The 24,720-nt window shown below is 43.8% G+C and overlaps 1 protein-coding gene across 1 annotated transcript in view; it reads right to left on the bottom strand.

Moving 5' to 3' along the window:
* The window catches only part of DAPK1 (death associated protein kinase 1), an 89,040-nt gene extending 72,090 nt beyond the window's left edge, over positions 1–16,950 (bottom strand). The window contains exon 1 of the mRNA XM_082336971.1: positions 16,853–16,950. Coding sequence (XP_082193097.1) covers positions 16,853–16,914 — 62 coding nt within the window. The 5' untranslated portion in view covers positions 16,915–16,950. The remainder of the gene's footprint in view (positions 1–16,852) is intronic.
* Between the last annotated feature and the right edge of the window lie 7,770 nt (positions 16,951–24,720).

Below are 24,720 nucleotides of genomic sequence, written 5' to 3'. Positions count from 1 at the left end.
TGAAACATGGGGAAGCTACTGAAAAGATGAGGTGAGCAGTAGCACTCCAGGCAGCACCCGACGATGCAGCTCTGCTTCACTTTTGTTACAGTAAGCACCCTGTTCCGCACCGCACAAGGACACAGCCATTGCGTACACCCACTGTAAAACCAGAGTAAACCTGCTCTCACTACAGCATAAGGCTACACGGTGCATCTGATAAACGTGCATTATCTATTACCTCCATGCAGGTGCCTGCCACCCTAACATACGCATGCATATTTTATAACCACCAACAGGGTGTTATTAACCATATCCATAAAGCTCATCCCTTTCCCTAAAGGACGGATTCAATTCTCAGTTCAAGAAGCATCACATTACATTATCTTGCTTCTTCCAGTGTTTCAGCTCTAACTGTAGCCGAGAAACTGTTTTGGTAAGATACCTCTTTTTCTCTATGTCAGCAGATGTCATTCTTGACAATGTATGAAAAACCACCAGCACATAAACACTATTAAAGATAACATTACTTAGTAGACATAGGAAAGCTGTGTTCAACTAAGACAGCTTAAAAGGCTTTTAAAAATTCATAATCCCCCAAAATGAGCAAGAGAATTGGGTGAGGGAACAGAACTTTATTATTAAGCCATTTCACACAGCTGACTAAACATAGGACCTTTCAAAACATGCCAATTACAATACAATCTATGTGTGGGGTAAAAATGGAAGAAAAAACAAGCACAGAAACCCAAATACCATACATCCTGTATGTGCCCACAAACAGGCACACAAAGTCTTTTTCCTCTTCCCCTCCACCCTTGTTTTTAAGTAAAAAGCAAGTAAGCTCCCTCATAAATACATTCTCATTTCCCTTTACCTCTCATTACCTCCAAAAGATCTACTACAGGAGGACTTAAGGTTGCATGGTGAAGTACCTTGGGCCGTAAAACTTCACAGTATAAATTACAGACCAACAGAATTGCATAAAAAGAATAATCCCAATTTGAAAAGACACCCTTGACAACACATGGCATACAGTACGCACGTGACGTTTGAAAGGGCAGTCACCTTTTTTTCCTAACTTTTTTTTTAAAGAAGTTATGAAAAAAGACAGAATAATGGGGTAACTACTTCTGGAACACACAAATAAAAAAAAAATCAATGTAGTTTGCCTTCTAATTTTCAATGGAAAATGACAGTCAGAAGAGCTCTCCCACTTCAGCTTTCCTTCTCTCCTCGAGGAACAGGGGCATGGCGACAGCATGAAGGATACTACTAAGTGCTGCAACCGATGAGCTTTGAATTCAGCAGGAGTTGCACAGTGATAGAGAAGTCTCGTGCAGAGGCACAATCAGTCCTCTAGGAAAAGATAAAAATTAATAGCTCACAGTTAATTTATTCAGCTAATAAATCCAATAGCAGTTAGGAAACACTGATGTTTTTCCTTGCTCCATACTTTGTAGACCATTAACGCCAATAATACTTAAAAACTTCACACTTGACACTGCAGGTCTTTCTTCTTAGCAAGTGGATTTTCCTGTCACTAGGCTACTCTGTAGGCTAGAAATCTCCTGCACCCCCACTTAATTTAGGACTTGTTTTAGTACAGAGGCGCATACACAAGAAACTCAGAAATCATTTCCATCTGCCTCACAAAGGAGCTAGAGAAAACATTTCTTCACTTGACTCTCATTTATGTTACCGTTATGCACAGCTTAAACCAGAAGCGTGTCAAGAGAGTTTTCACAGCACAGCCCCCCATTCATCGCGGTAACAAACGACGGCAGGAAACGCAGCTTTCAACAGATGGACGATTCGCTCTGCGGCAGCTTACAGCTTCAGGTTTTTGAGAGGTGGCCCTCGTGAACTAGACAGAAAGTTCCACCAGTATGGAAAAGAAGGCTGAAGGTCTGCAGCGAGGCGTGGGTAAGAAAGGCACTACGGGCTCCCTGGGCACGAGCACACAGACAAGAGCCAGCCGCGCTCCCTCTCTTCCCACCACGTTTGCTTGCCGCTGCGCTTCGAAGGTTTTCAGAACAAAGGGGCTAACAGCTATCATTGCATCTCCGGCTTTACTTTGTCTTCCGGTCTCTTATCATTATTTATCTGCTTCCAAATCATCAGGGCATTTCAAATTTACGCTATGCCTGCATGTAAGCCTTCTAAGGAAAAACACGCAGTTAACACACACCCAGGTATTTTTCATTTGGGTGGGAAAAGAAAGTATAGATTCATGATTCAATCAGGCACAGATTCAAGAGTTTGTCTCTTTCTTAAGTGCCATGCAGCACGAAGGACAAGGGTTTTCAAGAAGAAAAGGTGGCACTGACAATGGTATTGCAGACAAAGAAAGAAAAAGAAAGGAGAGATCTTGCAGCTGCTAAATCCTCCACAGACAGTGCCAGCACACCGCCCTCCCTCCCGTCAATGTGGTCTTCTTCTTTCAAAGGAGCACATGACTTTAAAGAAGTTATGACCACAGGGTTAGCAGACAATATATGGGATTTCTCCATGATCATACTCTGCTAAGCAATTAGGTCAAACCGTGCTCTTGAAAATTAGTTTAGCGCAGCTGAAGGTCAAGGAATGAAAGCGGGCGGGGGAGGAAATGAGGCAGAAAAGGAGTAGAAAGATTTATTTTAACTCTCAAGCACGTACAAAAGCCCTTGCCAGAAAGAGGAGTTGCACTGTTGCTAGAACTTTATAGTGTATGAAAGGAACATTCTTGGCACTGAAAAACTGGCATCTGTGTACAAATAGAAAAAGTGTTGTTCCAAGTTACAAGCTGTACACAGAAACAAAAAGGAACTCCTTTACATCAATGTGCTCACCAGTACTGTCTTGTTCATTCTAAATTACACTTTTGTCAATGGATTGGTGTGGCCTAATAGTCAGGTAAATAAGCAGATTTTTGTTCCTGTTAGCCAGAATGAAGAGATATTACATGCTTTTATGGAGTTCTGTAGTTCTGTTTTTTTTTAAAACAGATTTTCTTGCATGAGCAGGAATTCTGATGTCAGATTTTTTTTTTTTTCTATTCACATTTGGGTTTTGGAATGCAAATTTGAATGAATAAAGTACTCTAGGTCTACGTTGGCAGCAGATGTTCAGAAGAGAAGGCACACTGAAAAAGCTGGAAGCATTACTGAAGGTTTGATGATTCTGCCCTCCTAGAAACCCATAAATTACTGCAGCTACAAAACAAAGACATATGAACAACTTTACAGATTGCTATAAGAAGTTCAGTGAATTATTTAAGTCTGAAAGTAGCCAAACAAAGACTAAATTCTCTTTCCTGCTTTTTATAGTGCTTTGAATGGTTAGAATAGGTGGGTGAGAGGCAAACACCAGACAGGCACAGACAAAGCCTTCCCTGCTTCCTGTATGTATATAAACAATTCAGCTCTTTCTTCAGTTTCATATAATCTATGCAACATTCACTTGTACAGTCTGGGTAACACCAGACATGTGTGCTTGTCACTGTGCCAGTAGACGAGACAAGAAATGCAAGTTATCAATATCACTGAAACTTTATACAACAGGCTAAGCAATGGCCAGACACTATTTTTTTTCTCCTCTCTGATCCAGTTATTGCCTAGGCAGGAATAGCAATTATGTCGGCTGTTCCTTTGTAAGCAAAAACATATCTAAATGCTGTGATTTGCTCATGTTAGGAGCTGTAAAACTTCTCACTGCCCAAGAGATAAACAATTTTTTATGGTTCCTTGTTGAGAATTCATTTTACCATATGATTACTCTTCACTTTTAAATTTCATCTAATATAGTTCAGTGTGAGATGGCGTAAGTGCACAGGTATTATGCATACAGTTTGAAAACTTCAGAGTTTGTTTTTAAACAGTCTTCTCCATGGTATGTTCAATCCTGTTTGCCTTTTTTTTAATTTTTATTTTCAATATGAGACTAAGCCATATTGTAAAGCTCAAGAGCTCTTAGCTTCCTAGTATCCAGATGGCAGCAGTGCTAAACCACACTTTGACATTCTCACTGTTTCTCTCATTTGTACTCTGCAGTTCACAGAACACAAGCATAGTGTCAGATTCGCCAGATCTCGGTATTCTGTGGTCCTCTCTCAATGAACCCTTCAAAGTCACTGATCTTTGACATATACGTTGATAACACTGTAATAAAAGGGAAAACGTACTGACCTGTTCTAGAGGACTTTAGAGCTGGTCCTTTGTCAATACGCAGTGGAAAAAAATTCACTAAATGTGGTGTCAGTTATCATACATGACAAATATAGGAAGATGTACACAACCAGTATGAAACTGAACTCAGTCTAAACACACATGTATCATTCTTGTAAAACTTGGAAATGGTAAAAAAAAGTGAAAATGTGAGAAGGTCCTGTGCCTCAAGTGCCTTAACACAAGCACTTAAGTGATTGCTAAACTACAGAATGCAAAGAACTAGGTATTATCTTATTTGCCCAAGCAAGGACTCAAGAAAATGCTTCAGACAGAAGTCTACTCATAGACACGGTGGGTTAAAATACCAATGTGAAGTCCATGCCAAGATGTAGTGGTATTTAATGTATAAGCTGGGCAGAATATGTATGGCTGTAAAACTTCCAAAGCAGCTGGATGTCAGCCATTTCCTATTAAGGATGCTTGGGCTGGAGCTTGCTGAAACCCATTTGGTCTGAATACATGTGCATCTGCTAAAGCCTTTTCAGAAATCATCTTGTAGTACGAAAAGCAGAGTATTCACACTTGTAAACCGTTCAAATAATAACTACAGCTATGATGGAAAGGAAAAAGCCAGAAAGAAGGTGGGATAACGCACAGATTTTTAAGCAAAGCGCTACCCTTACTGCCATTTATGGTATTAAAAAGGAGCTTGCACATACAGATACTGAAAGGATCAATGACTAAGTTACATACCTACATAAACAAAGAACATAATATACCGTGCCAATACTTAACACCAGAGTTTGAATCTTAATGCTTCTATTGTTCTTCAGTATTTCATTCTCCCCTTCATTTGAGCTTTTCATGAAATTTGTAAACCAGCTCAGCAATTAACATTAAATCATAACTTAGTCTTCCTAAATGTTAAAAGATGTACATGACATACATTTGACTCAGAACTGAACATAAAAGCTCAGTCATCACTGGCTCAGAAATTCTTAAACCAGGAGCCTGGGATGAATATTAAAAACATATGAGCAGAACACACATTTGATTTGGGTGATGCTAGAGACTCTTATTGGTGCTCTTTCGGAAATAAAATGTTTTGAGTTTCCTGCTTCTCTTCTGTAGCAATGGGTTCTTAAGCACACCTGAAGTGGATTTTTGTCCTTCAGCTTGGGGAGGAAGAGTCTAGTGATAATGCTTATCAGATCTCAGTTATGCTATCCACTCTTTCATCACAATGAGCAGCTTCCCTTTATTTCACCTTTTCAGAACCTCCCTGGTTTATAGCATATGACCTATGACCTTAATGAGCAATAACAATGTGCCTCTAGGCAGTACTTCCATGCAGATTTTGGCTCTGGAAGATATCTACATTGAATGGCCACAAATAAAAATACACAAATGCATGAGATCTGCAGCACAGCTGCACCTGTTAGATACATTAAAGGACACTAATGTAACACAATGTTGCTTCTTCAGTGTATTTGAAAAATCTTTTAGTACAGTGATAAGGTATGGATCATCCACCAAACGCTAGAAAAACAGTAAAATCTAATCACTGAAAGCAGAAGTGGGGATGGACTGCAAAGCCCCAAACAGGTTATGACTCAGCTTTCCCAAGAAACGATAGCGTTAAAGGTGTGGAATGGATTTCACCACGTTTCATTACAGTGATTCTTCATACCTGATGGGAAGTAAAATTCACAGGTACCTTTCAGTACCGGAGCACAAAGAGAAACATACAACCTCAAGCTTATACTCTACAGAAGATGGCAGAGTCATTTTTTGCTTGGGAAAATTTCTGGTTTTTCTCCTCCAATTATTAATTTGATGCTAGCTAAATACGTAAGAAATTCACAAAGCAATACAATCTATAAACATATCATTTAAGCCAAAAAATTTAAGCCAAATTTAAGCCAAAAAAATTAAAGTACTGCTTTGCTTCGACTGAAGACAGCTTTTTAAGAAGACATGGCATTACAAACAAAGCACAGTTTGTGTCACGTACACAAATCTCATACCACATGCCTTAGTAACTGTCCATACACATTACGGTTTTATGAGCTGCTATTTACAGCCAAATAATTGCCCACTTCCCCAGCTCTTCAGCCTTTATTCACAACTACTCACTCTCACAGACAAGCTTGGGTACTTAGGAATTTAGAACATTTAAAGAAATTTTCCAAGTTGCCCCCTCTGACCTCCGTGCAAAGGAGGGCTTGTCTGGCTACCCTGTGGCTGCTGCCACAGGAAAACATACTCAGACTGTGCAGTCACCAATCTCGTTGTCCAGGGTCAATCGACAGTCAGGTTTTACTTCCCAGTTCACCGCGCAGTCTCAGCCGGCCACACCTGCAGGGCACTGATGCAGGTCAGCAGACTGAGCCAGCATCCCTCACAACCGCAGGCTTCCCCGTCCCTCTGGCCATGCATTCCTGCCCTGTGCCGGTGGCTGGCACTGATGCTTGCCTGACGACGTGCCCGCGGCGACCCAGTTCAGGGAGCTCAGTCTGTGATCCCCTCCCGCTTCCAGGCCGCGCTCAGGACGGCGCCAGTGCCAGCAGAGGAGCGGTGCCAGTGCCAGCAGAGGAGCGGCAGCAGGAGAATGCAGCTCAGCGGGTGAGGAACAGGATCGCCCCATTCACTGGCCCTCTCATTAGGCTGGTTTACCCACCCTGTAAAAACACCCGGGCGGGCCAGCAGGCAGGTAGGGCAGTGCTGACCAGGAGCTAGCACACCCTTAGGAGGGACAGCAATGTAAAGGTCTCTTTTTAAAGGAACAAAAGGGGCAGCAGAAATGGACCGGCTTTATAAGATGTAATCTGGAATGGTGTGTTCTCCAGTTAATGTTATAACTGGCGACAAAAGCAGGAAAAGGGATCCTTCTTTTTAGGCAGGAATGTGAAGTAAATAGTATCAGAAGGCCCTTTCCAATAAAAAGCAATGAGAAAAGATGAGACATAAGGAACTAAGCCATTCCCTGATGTGCTTTCCTTTCCCAGGGAATCAGCAGCAATTCTGCGCAGATGGCCCTGCTCATGGAGATTAGAATACACTGCCAGACAGATAATACACCAAAAAAGTCCTAACTCCTATACCAAACTGTTTGAAGTCTATGCTTGCAGAAAAAAACCCAAACAAACAGAAAACCAAAAAAACCCACAAAACCCCAAAAAGATAAAGAAAGCAGAAGGAGACAAGGTGAAATATCCATCTCTGGGATTACACCTGCATCATATTCATTAAAGGTAACAGGACCCAAGTGTCCCAATAAAGGAATCAGAGTCAGCAAGAAGAAAGGTATCAAAAGAAAGCTAAAATTTACTACTATTCAAGACTCCTATGTACTGTTTTTTCTTAGGAAATAATAAACTGCCAGTTTTGTTGATGAAGCTGTTGAAAGTGTGGTCAAGGGCTCCACAAAGTTGTTAGATCCAAGTAAAACAGCCACTAATATTATCTTCTGTGGATAAAGGGGAAAAACCCCACACCTTGGTCTCGGTTAAACTTGACAGAATAATTTAGTTGTAAACTATGTCAGAGCAGAATACGATATTACCAATTAACATAAAAGTTAGCTCCACCTAGTTATACCTACATAATTAAGTAAAGTAAGCGCAGTACCAAATAACACACACACCCCACACAGAGTACATATCATTGTCAGTTTTAAGCACTGGCTTCCTTAGTCTCATTTAGAAATACAGATTACAAAGGACCATCTCAGCAATGAAGTCCAATCCTCTTAAGCTGCAGACAACCCTGCAATAGTCAATGAGACTAAAAATCTCAGAAAACAGAGAAAGAAGAGATGAGAAGCCCCATACCACTTCTCTATAATCACAAGACAGCCAAAAGTTACCGAAGACTCCAGAAAATGAACGCTCTTTCTCTGTCCCACAAGAGTAACAACTTCAAAACAGCACAGCTTCAACAGACTATGCGACCTGGGGAAAGTGTGCCTCCGCTCTCTGTTCCCATGGCACATGAGCAGGTACTCTAAGGGAACACTTCTACAGGCACACCCACCCAGTACTTCAAGTCTTACGACAACTACTTACTGATACTTGAGAGAAAACTGAGGAAAGGGACAAGAGCCCAGAAGCCAACTTACATACCAGACAGAAAGTAGGGCTCCTCAAGTAACTTGTGAAAACTTAGAAACACAGTATTAATTGCTCAGAAATAAAGATACAGTGGAAATCAAATATTTCCAGTACACGAGTTCAGCTACAGGCTAACTTAACATCCTGTTTAAGCAAGAAGGGCACAGACAGAAAATTACTACACAAAACAATTTTTTTCCTTTCCAAAGGCTCACTCTTCTACATAGCTCAGCAGAAAATTCAGTTAAACTATACCGTTCAATCAGGTTGTACACACAGTTACAATTTACACTGACTGTGAACTCTTCCAAGCTTTGGATATGTCCCCTTATGTTTGTGACCACCCAGTAAGAGATATTTTGCTTTAGTTTAAGTACAGGCAAGACCATCTAAGCCTCCTAACAAACAAACAGACTTGCACCTGCAGGCAGACAACACTGGAGACTTGCTCTAGCAACGAGCGGCAGCACACCACCGCACTGCAAGGTCCCTGCTGCTGGTGGTGGTCAATGCACGCACGTAGTCTGGGCAGCTACGCAATGATGCTTCCTCCTCGACAGTATTGCCTCTTGAAGCGGAAATTTTCTGTCACATTTGCTTGCGTAATCAAGAGGGAATAAGGGGAAGGAAATAAAATATCAGAACCCAGAGAGTAAGGTTGCAGACCATCATGTGGATTACTCAGTGTAGTGTCTTACAGCAATCCTAAACCATGTGAACTGTTGTGGATTTGGGTGAAAAGCACCTATGACAAGACATCCTCCCCAACATCAGTGTGTGCCACAACCAAAAAAACCCACCAAACTCCAACACTAAAAATATCACACCTTTAGTACAAAAGGACAACATCCTCAAGGACTATAAGATGCCTGGAAACTTTGAACGAGAGAGTTAAAACTGATCTAAGATATCCACAATGACTGTATCCTTATCAGTGTCCTCCTTCCACAGGACAGTATCATGCAATCCTTTCCTTTAATTTTACAAGCTCAATCTTGATACAGTTTAGGTTCCCTGTTCACATTGGCTTCATTTCAAAGACAAGTCCCAGAGTTCACTCTCCTGGAGGCAAGCGGCCTTTCAACTTCCAGCCTGCAGATTCATCTGTGAACACTGTAAATGTAAATCTAGTTTCTCAAGTTTGTTTCCCCAAGCGTTTTCGTTCTTCCAGTGTATTTAAAAATCATACCACTCCAAGCTTTGTGGTACAAGGCTGAATGTACCAAAGTCTTAAGTCTCCTAAGAAGCTTCTTTGCACAGCTTCACCACCTTAGCGTCTCTTCTTCACTTCAGAACAGAACAGCAGCTATCTCTTTGAAATGGAGGGATGAGAGCTGTGAGTACTAAGTAAAGGAGGACACAGCAAGGTATTGCACAAGGATATGGGGAGATACCTGGCCCTACAGTTCATCTCTGGTATTAGCCTGTTCCATAACTGCACCAAAACCAACAGGAATTTCACCCAGCCACTGACCAAAACGTGCAGGCTCCACTCGTTCTGTATCACCCCCTGGGCGATGACATTTCAGAGTTTAACAACATGACCTATATTAGACTCCTTGGCATAGGCCTTTGTACCCAGCTCTACTGAATTTCACACCATTTATGTTACTCCAAAATTCACTGCGTAACAAAGACATGCAACAAAATAGTTTAGGCTTGAAGATCGTTCTGCTTTGTGCACATGTCTCTCAACTTCCACCTAGCTCAGCCATGAACTCGTGATGGTTAAGTACAATCTACTATTCCACATGGTAAGTCAATGAATGCTTTTCAGGTTTGTTGGATAATCCTCCTTTGCATCACCTATCTTCCTGCAATGGGGTCAAAATACAGTTTGAGAAACAACAGTCTTATTTGAGACAGAGCTCCTATGCAAGCCACTACCATCCAGGAAACAGAAACACTGAGCCACTGCTTTAACTGGCACCTTTGCTTCGGAACATAAAATTGTACCAACAACTTGCACAGGTTTGCTCACCAAGCCAGTTAAAAACAGAAGGACACCTGGCCATTAAGCCCAGCTGTGGGTCTCACACGAAACATGCAATTTCCTCCAAAAACTGATACACCTTTGAACACCTCTGAGCAACTGCCAACAACCATTTATCAAGGTTACTCCAGAACCACTGCACCATCCGCTGTTCTCCTAATTTCCAGCTTAACTTCCTTGTTGCCAGCTTATGTTCTTCTGCCTTTGTAGTAAAGTGACTCTTTATCTCTGTCCCTCCTACATATTTAACTTGAGGTAGATTTATGGAGGCAATCACAACCCCACACAGGCTGGGATTTCACAGTGCTTTCAGCTGATCTGAGCATGCACTGCTGCCATAAATTGGATATAAGGTGTTTTTTTTTCCCCTTTGACAGCATTGCTGCATAAAAAAAAAAAAAAACCACACAGAAACACAGAGCAGAGGAAAGTGATACTGCTCCTTTCAGCCACCAACAGCGTGGACTGAGCTTGGCACACAGCTCTAATGAAAACACGGCCTCAGCCTCCCTTTCCCTAAACTAAAGGGGCCGATTTCTGTTCAGTACGCACAGCTCCAGCAGAGGAAGTGACATACTCAAACATCTGTAAAGGGAGATAATGGGGAGGACAGAAAAAGAAACACCAAAATACCCCACAAACGCAGAAGGACAAAAAAGCAAAGCCCGGAAAGGTGGAATGAAAGTTTCAGCACACCCATAACATACCAGCTCCGGTACTGATCATGCCTTACTGAGCCTGGCTAGAAAGGAAATCAAAGACGAGCATTTTTATCTGCTTCCTGATGAGTTTAGATTTACAAAGATTTGTGCATTTAAACGGAAGGCACAGAATAATCAGCAAGCTCTAGTTTTAATTACACTTCATTTTAAAAGACCTACAAAGCAGGCATTATTCTCTCCCAGAGCGAGAAACAAAGTAAGCAGGACCAAGCAGCTATACCCAAAAAGCATCTGCACCTCTTGTGCTTTTCATGCAGCAAACCTCTCAGCACATATTATAAGGCAGTAATTGTCACCAGTAGCACTGTATGGTGACAGCCTCTTGCAGCCTGCGCCATCAGCAGCTCGCAGGTTATTATGGGTTTGTGAAAAGAAGGCATTTTGAGGCATGGCTGGGAGGTAAACTGACTTCAGACACAGAAGAATAATTCCTCCCACCACGCTTTCCAGTTAAGTTTTTCCAGCTTCCTTTTCAGTACCCACGCAACCACCAGCGCCAGGACTTGCAGACAAGCATGGAATAACCAACTTCTCCAAGAGCTGACAGGACTGATACAACATTTACACGGTTCACCAACAGCACAGAAAGGGTTCTTTGCTGTAATCTGAAAGTCACCATTTTCAACTCAAAAAAAAAAAAAGCACACAAAGACACCAACCAACCAACCATGCTTCCTGCTCAAGCAGCAGCTTTGTGGCCAACACCTTCAGGGTTCCTTCCCAGGTCTTTGTCCCTGAAAAACTCATATAGTCAATTTACTGTAATTAATTATGATATTCTACTGGAATTTGCATACATGTAGTTATAGAGACAGTGAATTCCATACTTGCAGTATTTATCATTGTGCCTGTACGAATAACACAGGAAATGGTACTGCAGAGGTTTGCACCTCCTGCATCTTCAGTATTTAACGATTTTACCTCTGTATGAAAAGGAAGGTTAACACATGCCTTTTAATGGAGCAATAGAGATGAGGTCACAGCAAGAAAATCCAAGAAAACAGAAACTGGAAATTTCCACGTATCACAGTTAAAATTTTTATACCTTACATGCAATACTTTCAGCCTTACGAGACCGTCTTTCACATTGCTCCTTCTCACCGCCCCCCCCCCCCCATGACTTTCTAACCTGGTAATTCATAGAAAAAAATGTTACACTATAACGTTAGTAAAGACTGTTGGCATGGGTTTTAAATGTGACCATTTTGAAAGGAAGTATCACCTCAAAAGAATTTCACATATATATTCACTATACATCTCACGACGGAGGTTGACAATGCTCAGACAATTTTAGTACACCAGCTAGTTAGCAAGATTAGTTTATGCTATCAAGCCTGAGAAGTGCCATGAAGGTCAAATTCTAGTTGCCATCCAAGTATTTTTTGTTTGGTGTTTTTACTTTCCACCAAACACAGGAGTGCAATGTAGTTACAAGTTATGGTGTGTGGATAGATGACGGACAGCCTTCGCATCTCTAAAAAGCAGCATTTCTGAAAACTGATATGTCAATAACCAAAAATACATACATGCATATATATATATGTTCTGCCTACATACTCCCTGCTTGCTACATAAATCAGTTTCCAGCATCCAGGGGGAGGAAAGAAGGGGAAAAAAAAAAAAAAAAAATCTTTTTTCACTCAACACTCAAAGATAAAAGAATGTTTTTCAAATCTTAAATACACATTTGCACAACTCCCTGGTCTCTCTTATCAGCATCTTCAGCATGTTATCCTGTGCATTTTTCTCTCACAACTGATAAAGCAATTAGATACCTTAGATAGCAGTGTTAGCTTACTGCTTTTTACTATTAGCATCTCTGCTTAGTGAGCTACCAAGCAGAAACAGACTGGTTTCCAAAACTGCTGAGATTCATCATAGCTTTTATTCAACAAGTTGCAAGTGTTTCCCTAGTGAGTCCAACAGGTCCAAACAAGCTTGAACTTCAAAACTGTTAGATACCTCTTCCTACTTTTTGAATCAACAAGAATCTAAAAATTGCAAACCACAGTGCAATGCAAATACCATTCTTCAAAACTTTATTTCAACAATCTGCATCTCTTTTAGGAAGCATGTGAAAGTTTAAAGGAAAAAAAAGAAACAAACAGGGTGGTAGGGGGTGAAGGAGGAGGGAGCTATTTGTAAGACCAGGAACTAAATCCCTTCAATCCACATAAATAGACACAGTATATATCTATACCATAGCCTTGTTTGGGTACCTCTCCCTATAATTATTTAAGCAATGCCGCAGTTCTCGCAGTACTGTGGCAACTCCCAAGTAAGGCCAGTCACAAGAGGATAAAAAAAATATTTTCATTAGTTTGATGTGGTTTCAAGGTCTTTACCTGCGTGCTCACCATAGTGAGGTTTAATACTGAGGAACTTGAATTCCTGTCTTTTGGGCGGACTGAAGTAAAAGCACTGCAGCAGGGTATTTAAAATGCACAGTCACACCACCTGCAACTGCAGGCAGAATTAAAATGAACAAAATAGTTTTAGTAAATTTGTTGCTCTTTCACGATAATCCTACCACCCCTTGAAATTTCATGGTTAGATGATTACTTAACACACCTCTAGGTAGCCTGCATCTGAATAATGCAAGTATATCACTTCAGGTTTGTAAGAAGGGGAAAAAAGCATATGTGATGCAACATACACAGCGATCAAGAGCACAATCTTCTCATATGTTCTGTGCTAAAGACAACATTTGATCCACAAGTCTCACAAGACTGTTTTGGTACAAAAGTTGAAGATAAACCAACTTGAACAGCCACAAACAGGTCAGAAGAAATCACGTACAGGCAAGACAAATAAGGGTGATCCTGTCAGTACTCACAATCCCAAGTTCCTTTTTGCTTAATCTACCCAGGCATAAATCAAAACAAACCAAAGAATGGAATAAAACTCAAACACTTTGGTAAAAGGACAAGGACTGTTTATTACTTTTTGTGCAAAGGCACTGTGAAATACCAGAAAACTAAAAAGTACATTTTTTTTCAGCCCAGGCATACCATTATCCCTTCTCCTTGTTTCCAACAACTCTAGGTTTTATGTTAAAGCAATATTTAAACCTCCTTTATTCGTTTCAATCAAAAATTTCATTTACACAACACATTTACTTTCTTCAAGACACCTTTCTTAGATCACTTTCTTATTCAAATGATTTTTTTATTCTAGTTACTGTCAGAATTATTGTAAGGTAATAAAGACTGCTAAATAATTTACAAGGGAAAATAGTGAAGAAGATGAAAATTTCTGAGTATTTGCATCTTCACTGAGCTTTCTCAAAAGGCAGGTTGGTCTAAGAAGTTCAGGATCTGTTCATTCAAACACACCTCTGTCAATAAAATCTCATCTGTTCATTTATCCATTTGCTTGCTGCGTGACTGCAGCTAAGTAAGAGGAAATAAAAGAATTCTTCCCTAAGAAGGGGAAAAATAGGTTGATTTTGCAAAATGGAACCTTTCATCATTGCTTAGCTCAAGTATTAAATCACATTCGGGTTCCCAAATGAACACAAATTTTAAAGTCAAAGGTGTTTTTAATATTCACTGCTTTCTGAGTTTTGAGCCTCAGGGTTGACATTTGCAACTACATTTATATGCAAACGTAACGGTGAGAAACCTACCTAAGGGGTAAACGAGGAATGGAAAGCAATGGGATTTACAAGAGAGTATTTCAACCAACCCTAGACATTTAAGTTGAAAAAGAAGTTAAAAACACCACAGAACTAAACCATACAACAACTATCCTGAGATTTGCTTACTCTTATGGTTTTTATGGCAACACTTTGCAATGGAATAATCACGGCTTCTCAAAGTGATGCTGAAGTGAAAGCTTTGGCCCTTTTAAATAACTGCATTCCATTTTTAAAGCAAAAGCCCCGTCAAACATTTCACGGTGTTCTACCATCCACTGGTATTTTCTCACAAAAGTAGATAAAATTGATAAGGTTCTTAGTCTTCTTTACTTTTTTCAAGGAAAAACAACAGCAGAGTTTAACATTCTTTTAAATTCTTAAAATATTATAGGTTTAGACTGCATGCCAAACTTATATAGCATTAAGATGAATAAAACCACCCTCAGTACTGTAATACCTTGTCTGTAACTGATCACATTAATATACCAGTTTTTTACTGAACTCTATTACCTAATATTCTACCAATTTGAAGAACTCCCCTTTTTTTTTCTTTGAACTATGTAACATTACTCAGTGTTTGCACTTCCCCACACTGTAAAAATGAAACACTTGGTCTTCACTGCTGTGTTCTGGAGCTAACATGTGACTTCCAGAGCATGTTTGTTTGAAAAAATCCCCATATATTTAAATATTTCTTATGTACTTGGCCTAAGGGCAATTGTTCTATTTCACAAATATGTATTGGGGACCAAACATTGCATTGACACTTTCCCTTTACAATAAATACAAGAGAGGTTACATAAACCTTAACGCTTTCTAAACTAGCATACTGCCATTGTCTTCTCCCTGAAGAACCTTAAAAAAACATGACAGATTATTTCTAGATCTGTGTATTTTCTTCTATAAATTACATCATGTATCATTGTCTGTAAGCACAAGCATAGTTTTATTTTTAGGAGCCCAGAAACCTAAACCTGAATTTCAGAACACTTTATGTGTTCTTGCCAAAAAGAATGGGAATCAAATCAAACAACTGTATGTGTCCAAACAAAATATTTAGACCACACAACCTAAACTTATGGTTTAGCATGATAACATGTCTTTCTAACAAGATAGCCAATAAGTTAATGACTTCGCTGTCCAACATAGCCTGTCATTCTAGATGTATGAAAAAGCCAACCCAGAACACTGTGTGAAAATAAAAGTACACATTCATCACGTACCTGTACAAGTCACCGCAACAAGCTTGTACATAAATGGGGTGAAGTTTATTTTAAATACAGTCCAATGAACTTTCTGATAATGTGGGGGCTTTTTGTTTGGTTCGTTGGCTTTTTTTAAGAAACAGCGTTGTATTTCTGAGTTCCTGGCATCAGTACCTTGTTCGCAACAGTTCCTGTTACTGGACCCTTCACTGGAAAGGCACACACAAGCGGATGCGGGATCACCTGCCCCACATACGCTGCCCTGTGGTAATTATACACTGGTCCTAAGCTTTGAAATCGCCGAGATGAACGCTAGGAAAGGATTCTGCCATACTGGCGTGCTAAAATGCCACCAGATTCCCCCTTAAAGAAGGCGGAAGGAAGATGAAAGGACTCGCACACAACACAATTCAGTGTTAACAGTCTTAAAACACGGCAAGCACTGAAAAAACAAGGCATAACTAACAGCGCGACCTCTTCAACGCGACGGGCGCGGCGGGAGGAGATCGCCACAGAGCGCTCCAGAACCAAGGCTCCAGCGGGCACCGCTTCGCCCGCAGCTACGCGTCCCCGAGCCGGCCGCCAGCTCCAACAGCGATGCCTGGGAAGTCTTCCTCACCAGGCTACCATCGACCAAAGGCTGTCACACACCTCCTCTCGCTTCTGCCCTCGTGTTATTAAAGCAAAACCGACGTGCAATACGCACCGGGCCCTGCGCTACCAACACAATGCAAACTTCGGCTCCACGAAGGCACCGCGCCTCCAGCCACCCGCCCGGCGAGCAGCAGCGGCGAGCGCCACAATCCCACCGCCGCCCCGACGGCGGCGGGCACGGCACCCAGAGGGGCACCACGCCGGGGAGGCGCCAGCCAGGAACGGCCCAAGCCCCGAACCCCACCGGACCCCCATTGGAAAAAAAAAGGCAAACGCGCAGTAGCTTAAAATCCACCTCGCTCCCCCGCCCCCGGGCTCCTGGGCGGGGGCGAAGGCACGGCCGGGCACCCCCAGCGCCGGCGGCAGCCCCCGCCCACCCCGCCGCCGGCCCGCACCCACCTGCCGAGGTCCTCGCCCGTCTCGTAGTGCTCCTCCAGGTTCTCCTGCCTGAACACCGTCATGGTCGCCGCCTCGCCGCCGCCGGCTTCAGCCCCTGCTCGGCGCCCTCATCACCAGCGCCCCGGAGCCGCCGGGGCCGCCCCGCGCTCGGCTGCGCGCCCTGCGGAGGAGCGGGGAGGTGAACGCCCCTGCCCGCCGCCGGCCGCCGTCCCCCCCCCCCCCGGCGCCGGGGCCGCCGCCCCCCGCCCTCCCCACCCCGCGGGAAGCGGCACCGGCGGGCGGGGGGCGCCCCCCCGCCCCCGGCCCTGCCCCTGCCCGGGCGGCGGGAGAAGAAAGCGGCGCCCCCCGCCCCCGCCCCTTCCCCGGCAGCGGCAGCCGCGCCGCCGCCCAGCCGCCCTGGCGGCCGCCGGCGCCCAGCCGCCCGCCGCATTCCTCCGTGCCTCCGTTGCCCGGTCAACCGGGTGGTGCCGCCGGGCCTGCGGCGGGAGCCGCCGGGCATCCCCGCACCTGACCCCGGCCGAGGGCGGGAGGGCGAGGCGGGGGGGGTCCCCTCCCCGCCGCCGGGCAGGGGCTGGCGGGGCCGGTCCCCCGCCCGCGGGGCCGGTCCCTCGCTGCCTCCCTCCCGCGCTGGCCGCTCACCCGCTGCCGCCGCGGCGCCCCGGCCGCTCCGCGACCCGTGAGGCGCCGACAGCGCCGCGGCCGCTCCCGGCCGGCGCGCAGGCACGGCGCGACGCCGGCGCGCGGGGCTCCGCCGCCCGGCCAATGGGAGGCCGCTGCCCCGCCCCTCGCCGCGGCCCGCCCGCCTCCGCCCCGCCGCCCGCCGCCCCGGCCAGGTGCGCCCCGCCCCGCCCCGCCCCGCCCCGCCCCGCCCCGGCGGCGGGGGGAGCCCGCGGCCGCCCGTGGCCCCGCCCCGCCCCGCCCCGCCCGGCTCCCGGCGCCGCCATTGTGCCCGCTCCCGCCCGCCCGCCCGCGGCAGCGCCACGTGCCGCCGCCCGCCGCCCCGCACCGGCAGCCGCCCCGAGCCCCGCGGCCGCTGCGGCGGGACCGCCCCCGCGCCCCGGCGGCCGCGGCGAGCCGGCCTGCTGCAGCCTGCTGCAGCCTCTGCAGCCTGGCGGGCGTGCTCGCCCCGGGCACCGCCGGCGGCCCCGGCCCCGCACAAAGCGCGCCCGCCGCAGGGCCGGGGCGGGGAGCCCCGGCGCCCGCCGTGCTCGGAGGCGCCCCGCACAGCGAGCGCTGCAGTAGCGTTTGCAGGGATGCTTTTATCCTCGGGCAACGACAAGGAGCGGTTTTGCGATACGAAACACGCTAAGTTGCCGCCGCCGAGTGTTGCCCCTTAGGTTTGGCGTCTGTTGCCGTTTCCGATCTTGGCGTGCGCTGGCGCTGCTGCCGCTGAGGTTCGGCTCTCCCGGCGCAGGATGCGTTTGTTCTGCAGCGTACCGCTCGCAGGCCAAGTTGGAACTTCGACTACTGCTTCGATGTTGGAGGCGGGTGTCTTCCTAGTTGCTCTGTTTTCCTCCCATCCATGCAGCTCAGCCTCGAGTGAGTAGACGATGTCGGGTAACTGAACGGCTTTTAACTTCCACCTGAACTCTTGAGGTCTCTCAGAGACTTGCTCATGGAAGGTGAAAACAAGCTCAGTGCAGTCATACGATTTTACACTTACTCGATTTAGCACTTGGGAGAGCCTGGCCTTCTTCAGGTACAGGGCAACAAGTACAGAAGCCCTGAAATTTTCTAAGAAGTGAGTCACGGCATGACCTTGGGCAAGCGTCAAAATTTTTTTGTGCCTCCACTGATGTCATCTGTAAAATGGAGGGCGTTGGGATGGATCGCTGGATGTGAAGTTACAGAAAGCCATCCTCACAGAGGGCAGCGTGGTGGTGTCTCCTCAGATTGAGCTACATTCAGAACTGTGCCCCCCTCACGATTTGATTTATAGCCAGACATGCAGGGGCGTGATGCAGCCCATCTTCTACGTATTTATCTCTGACAGGTTTTCAAAGTCATGACTCACACACTTCAGGTTGTCGGATTTTCAATGCAGCTCAAGGTTTTTGACAAACACTGGATACAGGTTCAAAAGTTCATTTTGGTTTTAGAGAGTCCTCCTTTGCTGAAAAAGAGGACAATCACTGAAATTTCCCATGAAATTTGAAGCACTCTAACCTTGCTTGATCTTCAGATGTTTTTCACTTCTTTGTTTCAGGATTTTTTATGGTCATCCTGAGCTCATACAAGAGTAACATTCGTTGTAGCTTGTATGTATTTTGCATGGCAAGCGCCACTCAAACACTCAATTCGGTATTACACCTTATGACCCATCCCTGCTTTAACTGAAGCAATTGAAATTTCACTATTGATTCAACTAAGAGCAGGCACACATTGGAATCAATACACCATAACTGAGATGATAATTACCGAGATGCATAGGATCAACAGAAAAATGAATTACTTAAAATGTTTCTCTTTTCCCTTGCATTTAAGAACCGTATCTGAAGGGGGACCTCCTGCTCCTGTCGCCTGTCCGTCTAGGTCTGGGATGCCTGAATTTTGTTGTTCAGGCCCCTCAGTGGACCTGAGAGTTGCGTATCAGTACTTCTGTGGCAGCAGCAACAGCACCTGTCACCATGTTGTGTGCGTGAGGGGGAGTCATGCTCCACGCGAGTGAAGACAGCCGCGGCGGCACGTCCGTCCCGTGGTATGCACAGGTACAAAAGAAGACGTTTGCCAGCTGAAGCACCGTTCCTGTTTCTTCAGAGAAATACTCAACCAGTTGTGTTTGATGCAGTCCACTTTGAAAGGGCTTGCCTGTTCCTGGTGGCACTCATCTTGCAGTCTGGGAACACTTAATCTGGCTGAAAACCCGGCCCCACTGCTAGGCTTTCAAAATGCTCATCTTCTTGCATGAGAATGATATTGGATTGCACACGTAGTACATGGGAAAAATAATTTTAAATTGCTGTCAAATGAAATTCAGCAATTGTGATTGGCGTTTACGCTTACAGGCTTAAGAGCACATTGGATAAAATCCAACCCTAATAAACTCAGTAGCAAAATCTCCCCGATTTCATGGTCCCATGAGTTCAAGCCAATGTGTATTTTTTGTTTATTGTAATAGAACAGAAATAACAAGGTGAGATTAACTCCTTACTTATACTGTTGTAAATCATGAGTGATACCAATGTCAGTAAGATTATTTCAGTGTGAAAGAGGATCAGGAGCAAGATTAATAACAGCAAGTGTGTTTTCAAAGGAGTGATTTGTGCCTGCCAGCTTACTACGTCAAGTGGTTCATGTATATTTTGCTATGTAGAAAAACAAGTGTTCTGTTTCTCAATAAATATTACAAAGAATTCAAATTTGCAGAAAGCATCTGTATCCCCAAGCAGTGTTAGGTGAAAGGAAAGCTACATTATTTCTGCAAGTCAAGTGATCTATAGCACTCTTCAGCCACTTTGCTACTGAATCTACACAGCCATTTTTACATAAAATTAACAGACAAGGAGGCATATTCAGTGTATTGTTTCAGGATAAATCTTTTCAATATCACTGTCTGATTTGTTTCTGTCATCCAGGTAAAGATGTCTCTCCTAATAATGTAAGATGCTAATTATGGCAAAGAACATGAATTACTTAGGCTGGCTATTATTTCTCCTGTGTATAGTTTTAAGAGATCAGCATTTATTTTTGACATGACTATAAAAGCAATTTCCTGGGTTGTGTGTGATGTTCTCTGTGCTGATTCATAGGTTTTTCATACCTGTTTTAATTTCTCATGAGGCAATCTAGTTCCTGCCCCTGAAAGCTGCTTTTCCGTATCCATCAGAGACACCAGGGATGACACCAGATGACACCAGAATGGGAGGGTGACCATCAGTGTCACCGAGCCACTCAGTTTTGGTAAACCCAAAGCATTTTTCCTACAAAAGGAGATCCAGATGTGCCAGTGACTTTTGTGATTAGTCCTTCAGAAAGTAGACTGAATCCATCAATTCCTTTCACAAAGGCCTGAAGCTGCTGACAAAGAAGGCAGGATCTGTAGCTTCACAAGGCAATACTTATAGCACTGTAACTAGACTCAGCTAAGTGGTGCAGAGTAAATTTTGCAGGCTGGGAAAATCATTCCTTAGCATTTCAGTCAATAAACAAAACACTATTTTGTTAAAAATTGCTAAAATTCATTCAATTGCTGTGGCTTGGAAGCCACGTAGAAGTCAAGTTCGTAGAAGATTATCAGCATCGCTCTTCTGAAAGCACCACAGAAAGATTAGTGCCCCTTATATTCTTTACGTATTTATATCAGTTTCTCATAAAAAAAAAAAAAAGTCTTTCATCTCCGAAGAGAGTTACAGCTAATCTAGGATCTACTAATTCATGTGTTCATTCATCAGGGGCCCATATCATGTACATCCCGCAACGAAGCCTCTATTTGGCAAGGCAGTTAATTGAATGCCTGACTCGGACCGGTGAATAGCAGATTATCTGAACTACTTGAGGGTTTAAATGCATACGTTACAGCATCTCCCTGCATCAAAGCCCGAACCCAGAGTGATGGGCAAAGCACTTCTGAAGTTGGGGTTACAAAGGCGTATGCCCTTCCTTCTGTGACAATGTCCTCACAGGGCAGCTCTTCTCCGCTGGAAAAGTCAAGCTGTGGATGGGAAAAGGAAGACTCACATCTACGGTGGGTGGGTCTTTCCCTGAAGCCAAATTAAGATTATGAAAGCCTCTGACAAATGACCTAAGAATAACCACTAACCACAATCAGAACTAAACAGCAATTACATCTCTTTGACTTGGATTTCCTATAACTACTCTCCCATGTAGATTTGGTCTCTGTGTTATTGCATATTTATTTAATAGAAAACAAACTGCAAATGATTACATTTTTGGCAGAACTGTTTCTTTCTGAAAAGAAGGTTTACTCCAAGTCAAAACATTTTGACAAAGATTTTGTTAACGTGTAATTTCAGTAAGGTAAATGTGTAATTTGTAACATTTAGTTAAAATATTACTTTTAATAGTATAATATATCTTTACGTTGCATATAGGATTACATATTCCATGAGACAAAATATATATTCTAAAGTAGCATGAGAAAGGCCTTTGGATTTTTGGTTTTTTAATTCTGAGCTCAAGGAGTCTGATTTCCTACAAAACCAAAACCAGTCCAACATGTAACAGCATGTTTGGTAAATTTTCTTCAGTCAGACCAAAGAATGCTCCCAACCTACATTTGAAAGAAGAAATCAAGAAAGCACTCACTGGAAGTCCTTGGTAATTCTCAAACTACTTCAAGAATTTTACAGGGAAATTGAAGGCCTTATTTGTACAGTATATTGCACTATAAACCTTGAACTTGACTGACATCTCAGTGTTGTGATATGCATGTTTAATAATAATAATTTATAACATTTGCTATCATAAAACAATGGGCTTTGCATCAGCTTCTTGCACAATATGCACTAGAATTGCTGCCACTCAGCTCTGAAATGTAAAAGTTCAGCAGACCTATCAGTAATCTACAATACCATGAAAACGTATTTACTCGGATCAGTAAGCTTCCAGAGGTAATGGATGACAGGATGAGGTTGCACTTGCTGTCCTGTGTTTATGTCTATTTCTTCTTTTTTCTTTTTCTATGGGAGGCTCTACAATCTGAGTCACGAGACAAACAAAAAAATCAGAGTATACATATAAAAGGAAAAAAAAGTTAATAAGGGTAATTAAAGTTAAATAACGACTTTCATTCAACGCTCCCCAAATGCTTTGCAAACATCAGTTGCTTTAATTATCCTTTGCTACACCTCTGTAGCAGCAAGGGTTGTTAATTATGCTTGTAGATGCTGAACAGGCACTGACTGCACTTGCCAGGGATGAGAACCAGCTTTAGAGAAAGCCACGTGGAGGGCAGAGGAGGTTGATGGGATAGTGCCTGTGGCGGTATCTTTTGGTGCTGTAGTCAGCCAAACCTCTCACACCACTTTCCTGACAATGTCAGCTATTAGAAGGGAAATGTGCTTGCTGACACTTGGCCTTTGCTCACTGCCTGGCAAAGCCACTTGTGGGTTCAAATTCCTTTGGCACGGTACAGTAACACAGCGGTCATAGCCTTATCCTTAGAAATAAATGCTCAGTAGGATTTAATGTAATCATTTTACAGATAAGGCATTGGAAGTGCAGGCTGGATATGGGGTTTAACCCCAAAACCATGGATGTGTATTTAATTGCTGCAAGTAATTTTTCTTTTTTTCTTTTTAGCTAAACGTGACTAAACTGTACATGCAGACTGTCTGTAGGATCAGTCAGACTTGCACAATATCACACTTGAAGTGAGTGATGATGACTGAAAAAAGATGCTATCCTAACGCTTAATTCCTTATTCCAGTTAGTCCCTAAGACTGCCTCTGTCAGCTCCCGTGAGCCAAGACACCTACGTGATGGTGTTTCCTTTGAGGATGCACTGTGAAAATCTGGATGTAAAGTCATTAATGCTTCTAGCTGCTGCCCCAGATTTTTCCTGTCTCAGTAGGTCTGGCATGACAGATATACTGCTGTGGAGTCCACATTAAATACCTCATTACTACAGCTAGCATTATTGCGTCTCCTGTTCTGAAAGAACATTTACCAAGGGAATCTCAGAATCTGTACACTATGCTGATCCAAAACTCCATCTTCACACTGGTGCTTGCACGTACCTATCACAATTTTTGTAGGAGAATAGCTCGTAACGCAAGAATTGCTTAGTGCTAAACCAGAAGAGATACAGCAGGCAATGTTTAAAGGCAAAAGTGTGGGAGATTTCTTTAGTTGAATTAGTACATGATACAGGTTCCTCAAAATACTGGGGAACTAAGGGCAGCAGTTTGAAAATCATGGGATGGGATGAACTTACCAGCTGCCTGGCACCCTGACTAGCTACAGGGAGAGTGTTAAGAGAGTACTGATCTCCAGCTGTTGGTGAAATGCCTATGTGTGAAGCATTAGCATATAAAAAAATGTCTGTTTGAGTGTTTTGCAGCATTTGCTCTGTGTATTTGGGCATTTCTGAAAGCAAAACATCCCTAAGCATGAATCTACAACAAATATGTCTGCATGGAGTTGTCATCTAGATGTCTGGGAGGTAGAGTAATCATGTTTGGCATGTTTCATGCCCATACATTCCATCTGCCTATCTTGCCTACACATACAGCAGGCAATGAAACATTTGTGCTGTAATTTCTGAAGAGAGAAATTTGAAGTTTGCGCTCAGTTTCCTTTGCGTATGATTCCTTTGCCCAGGTACTGCCCATGACGCCCTCTGATCCTGCAGAGTGCTTGCCACGCGGAGAGCTAGGTAGGAGCATAGCTAACCTTTTGCAAACTGGTGGATTCACCAAGAAAAGGGGTATGGAAAAAAGTACAAGAGGCTTCTGTTGTGTAGGTGACACTTAATCTTGGCTGGCTGATTAAGAGATACCGTATATTGTTCAAGTACTGCAATCCAGTCTGTTGACGTTCCCTGTGGTATAGAAAAAATCTGCCCTGATGAAATGCCGGTTTCTGAGGTTGATCTCTAACTTCACCTGGTGTAAAGGGTAACGGTTGTGATGCCCAGCCATTGCCTGTGGAATTTTGGTTCCCTGGCCCTCCCCAGCGCCTTTCTTTCCCCTAGTTGCACTGTTAGCTCAAGGTAATGCAACCTAAGTATGTTCCACCTTGCTATGGATGGCTACGATAGCCTGCTGAGGATCAGGGAATCATGACAGTTTCCCTGATAGCACCTCTCTGCTGGAAGTAAGTTGGGAGTACACGTGGTGGAGTAAGGGCTCTGGGCCAAAATAATAATTTCCAAAGCAACTCAGGATGCAGCTGTGGTGTGGAGGGCC

This window comes from Platalea leucorodia, assembly GCF_965183815.1.
Source record: "Platalea leucorodia genome assembly, chromosome: Z".
NCBI classification, from domain to species: Eukaryota; Metazoa; Chordata; class Aves; order Pelecaniformes; family Threskiornithidae; genus Platalea; species Platalea leucorodia.
Note: the sequence above shows the minus strand (reverse complement) of the source record. Positions and strands in the feature narration are given on the sequence as shown.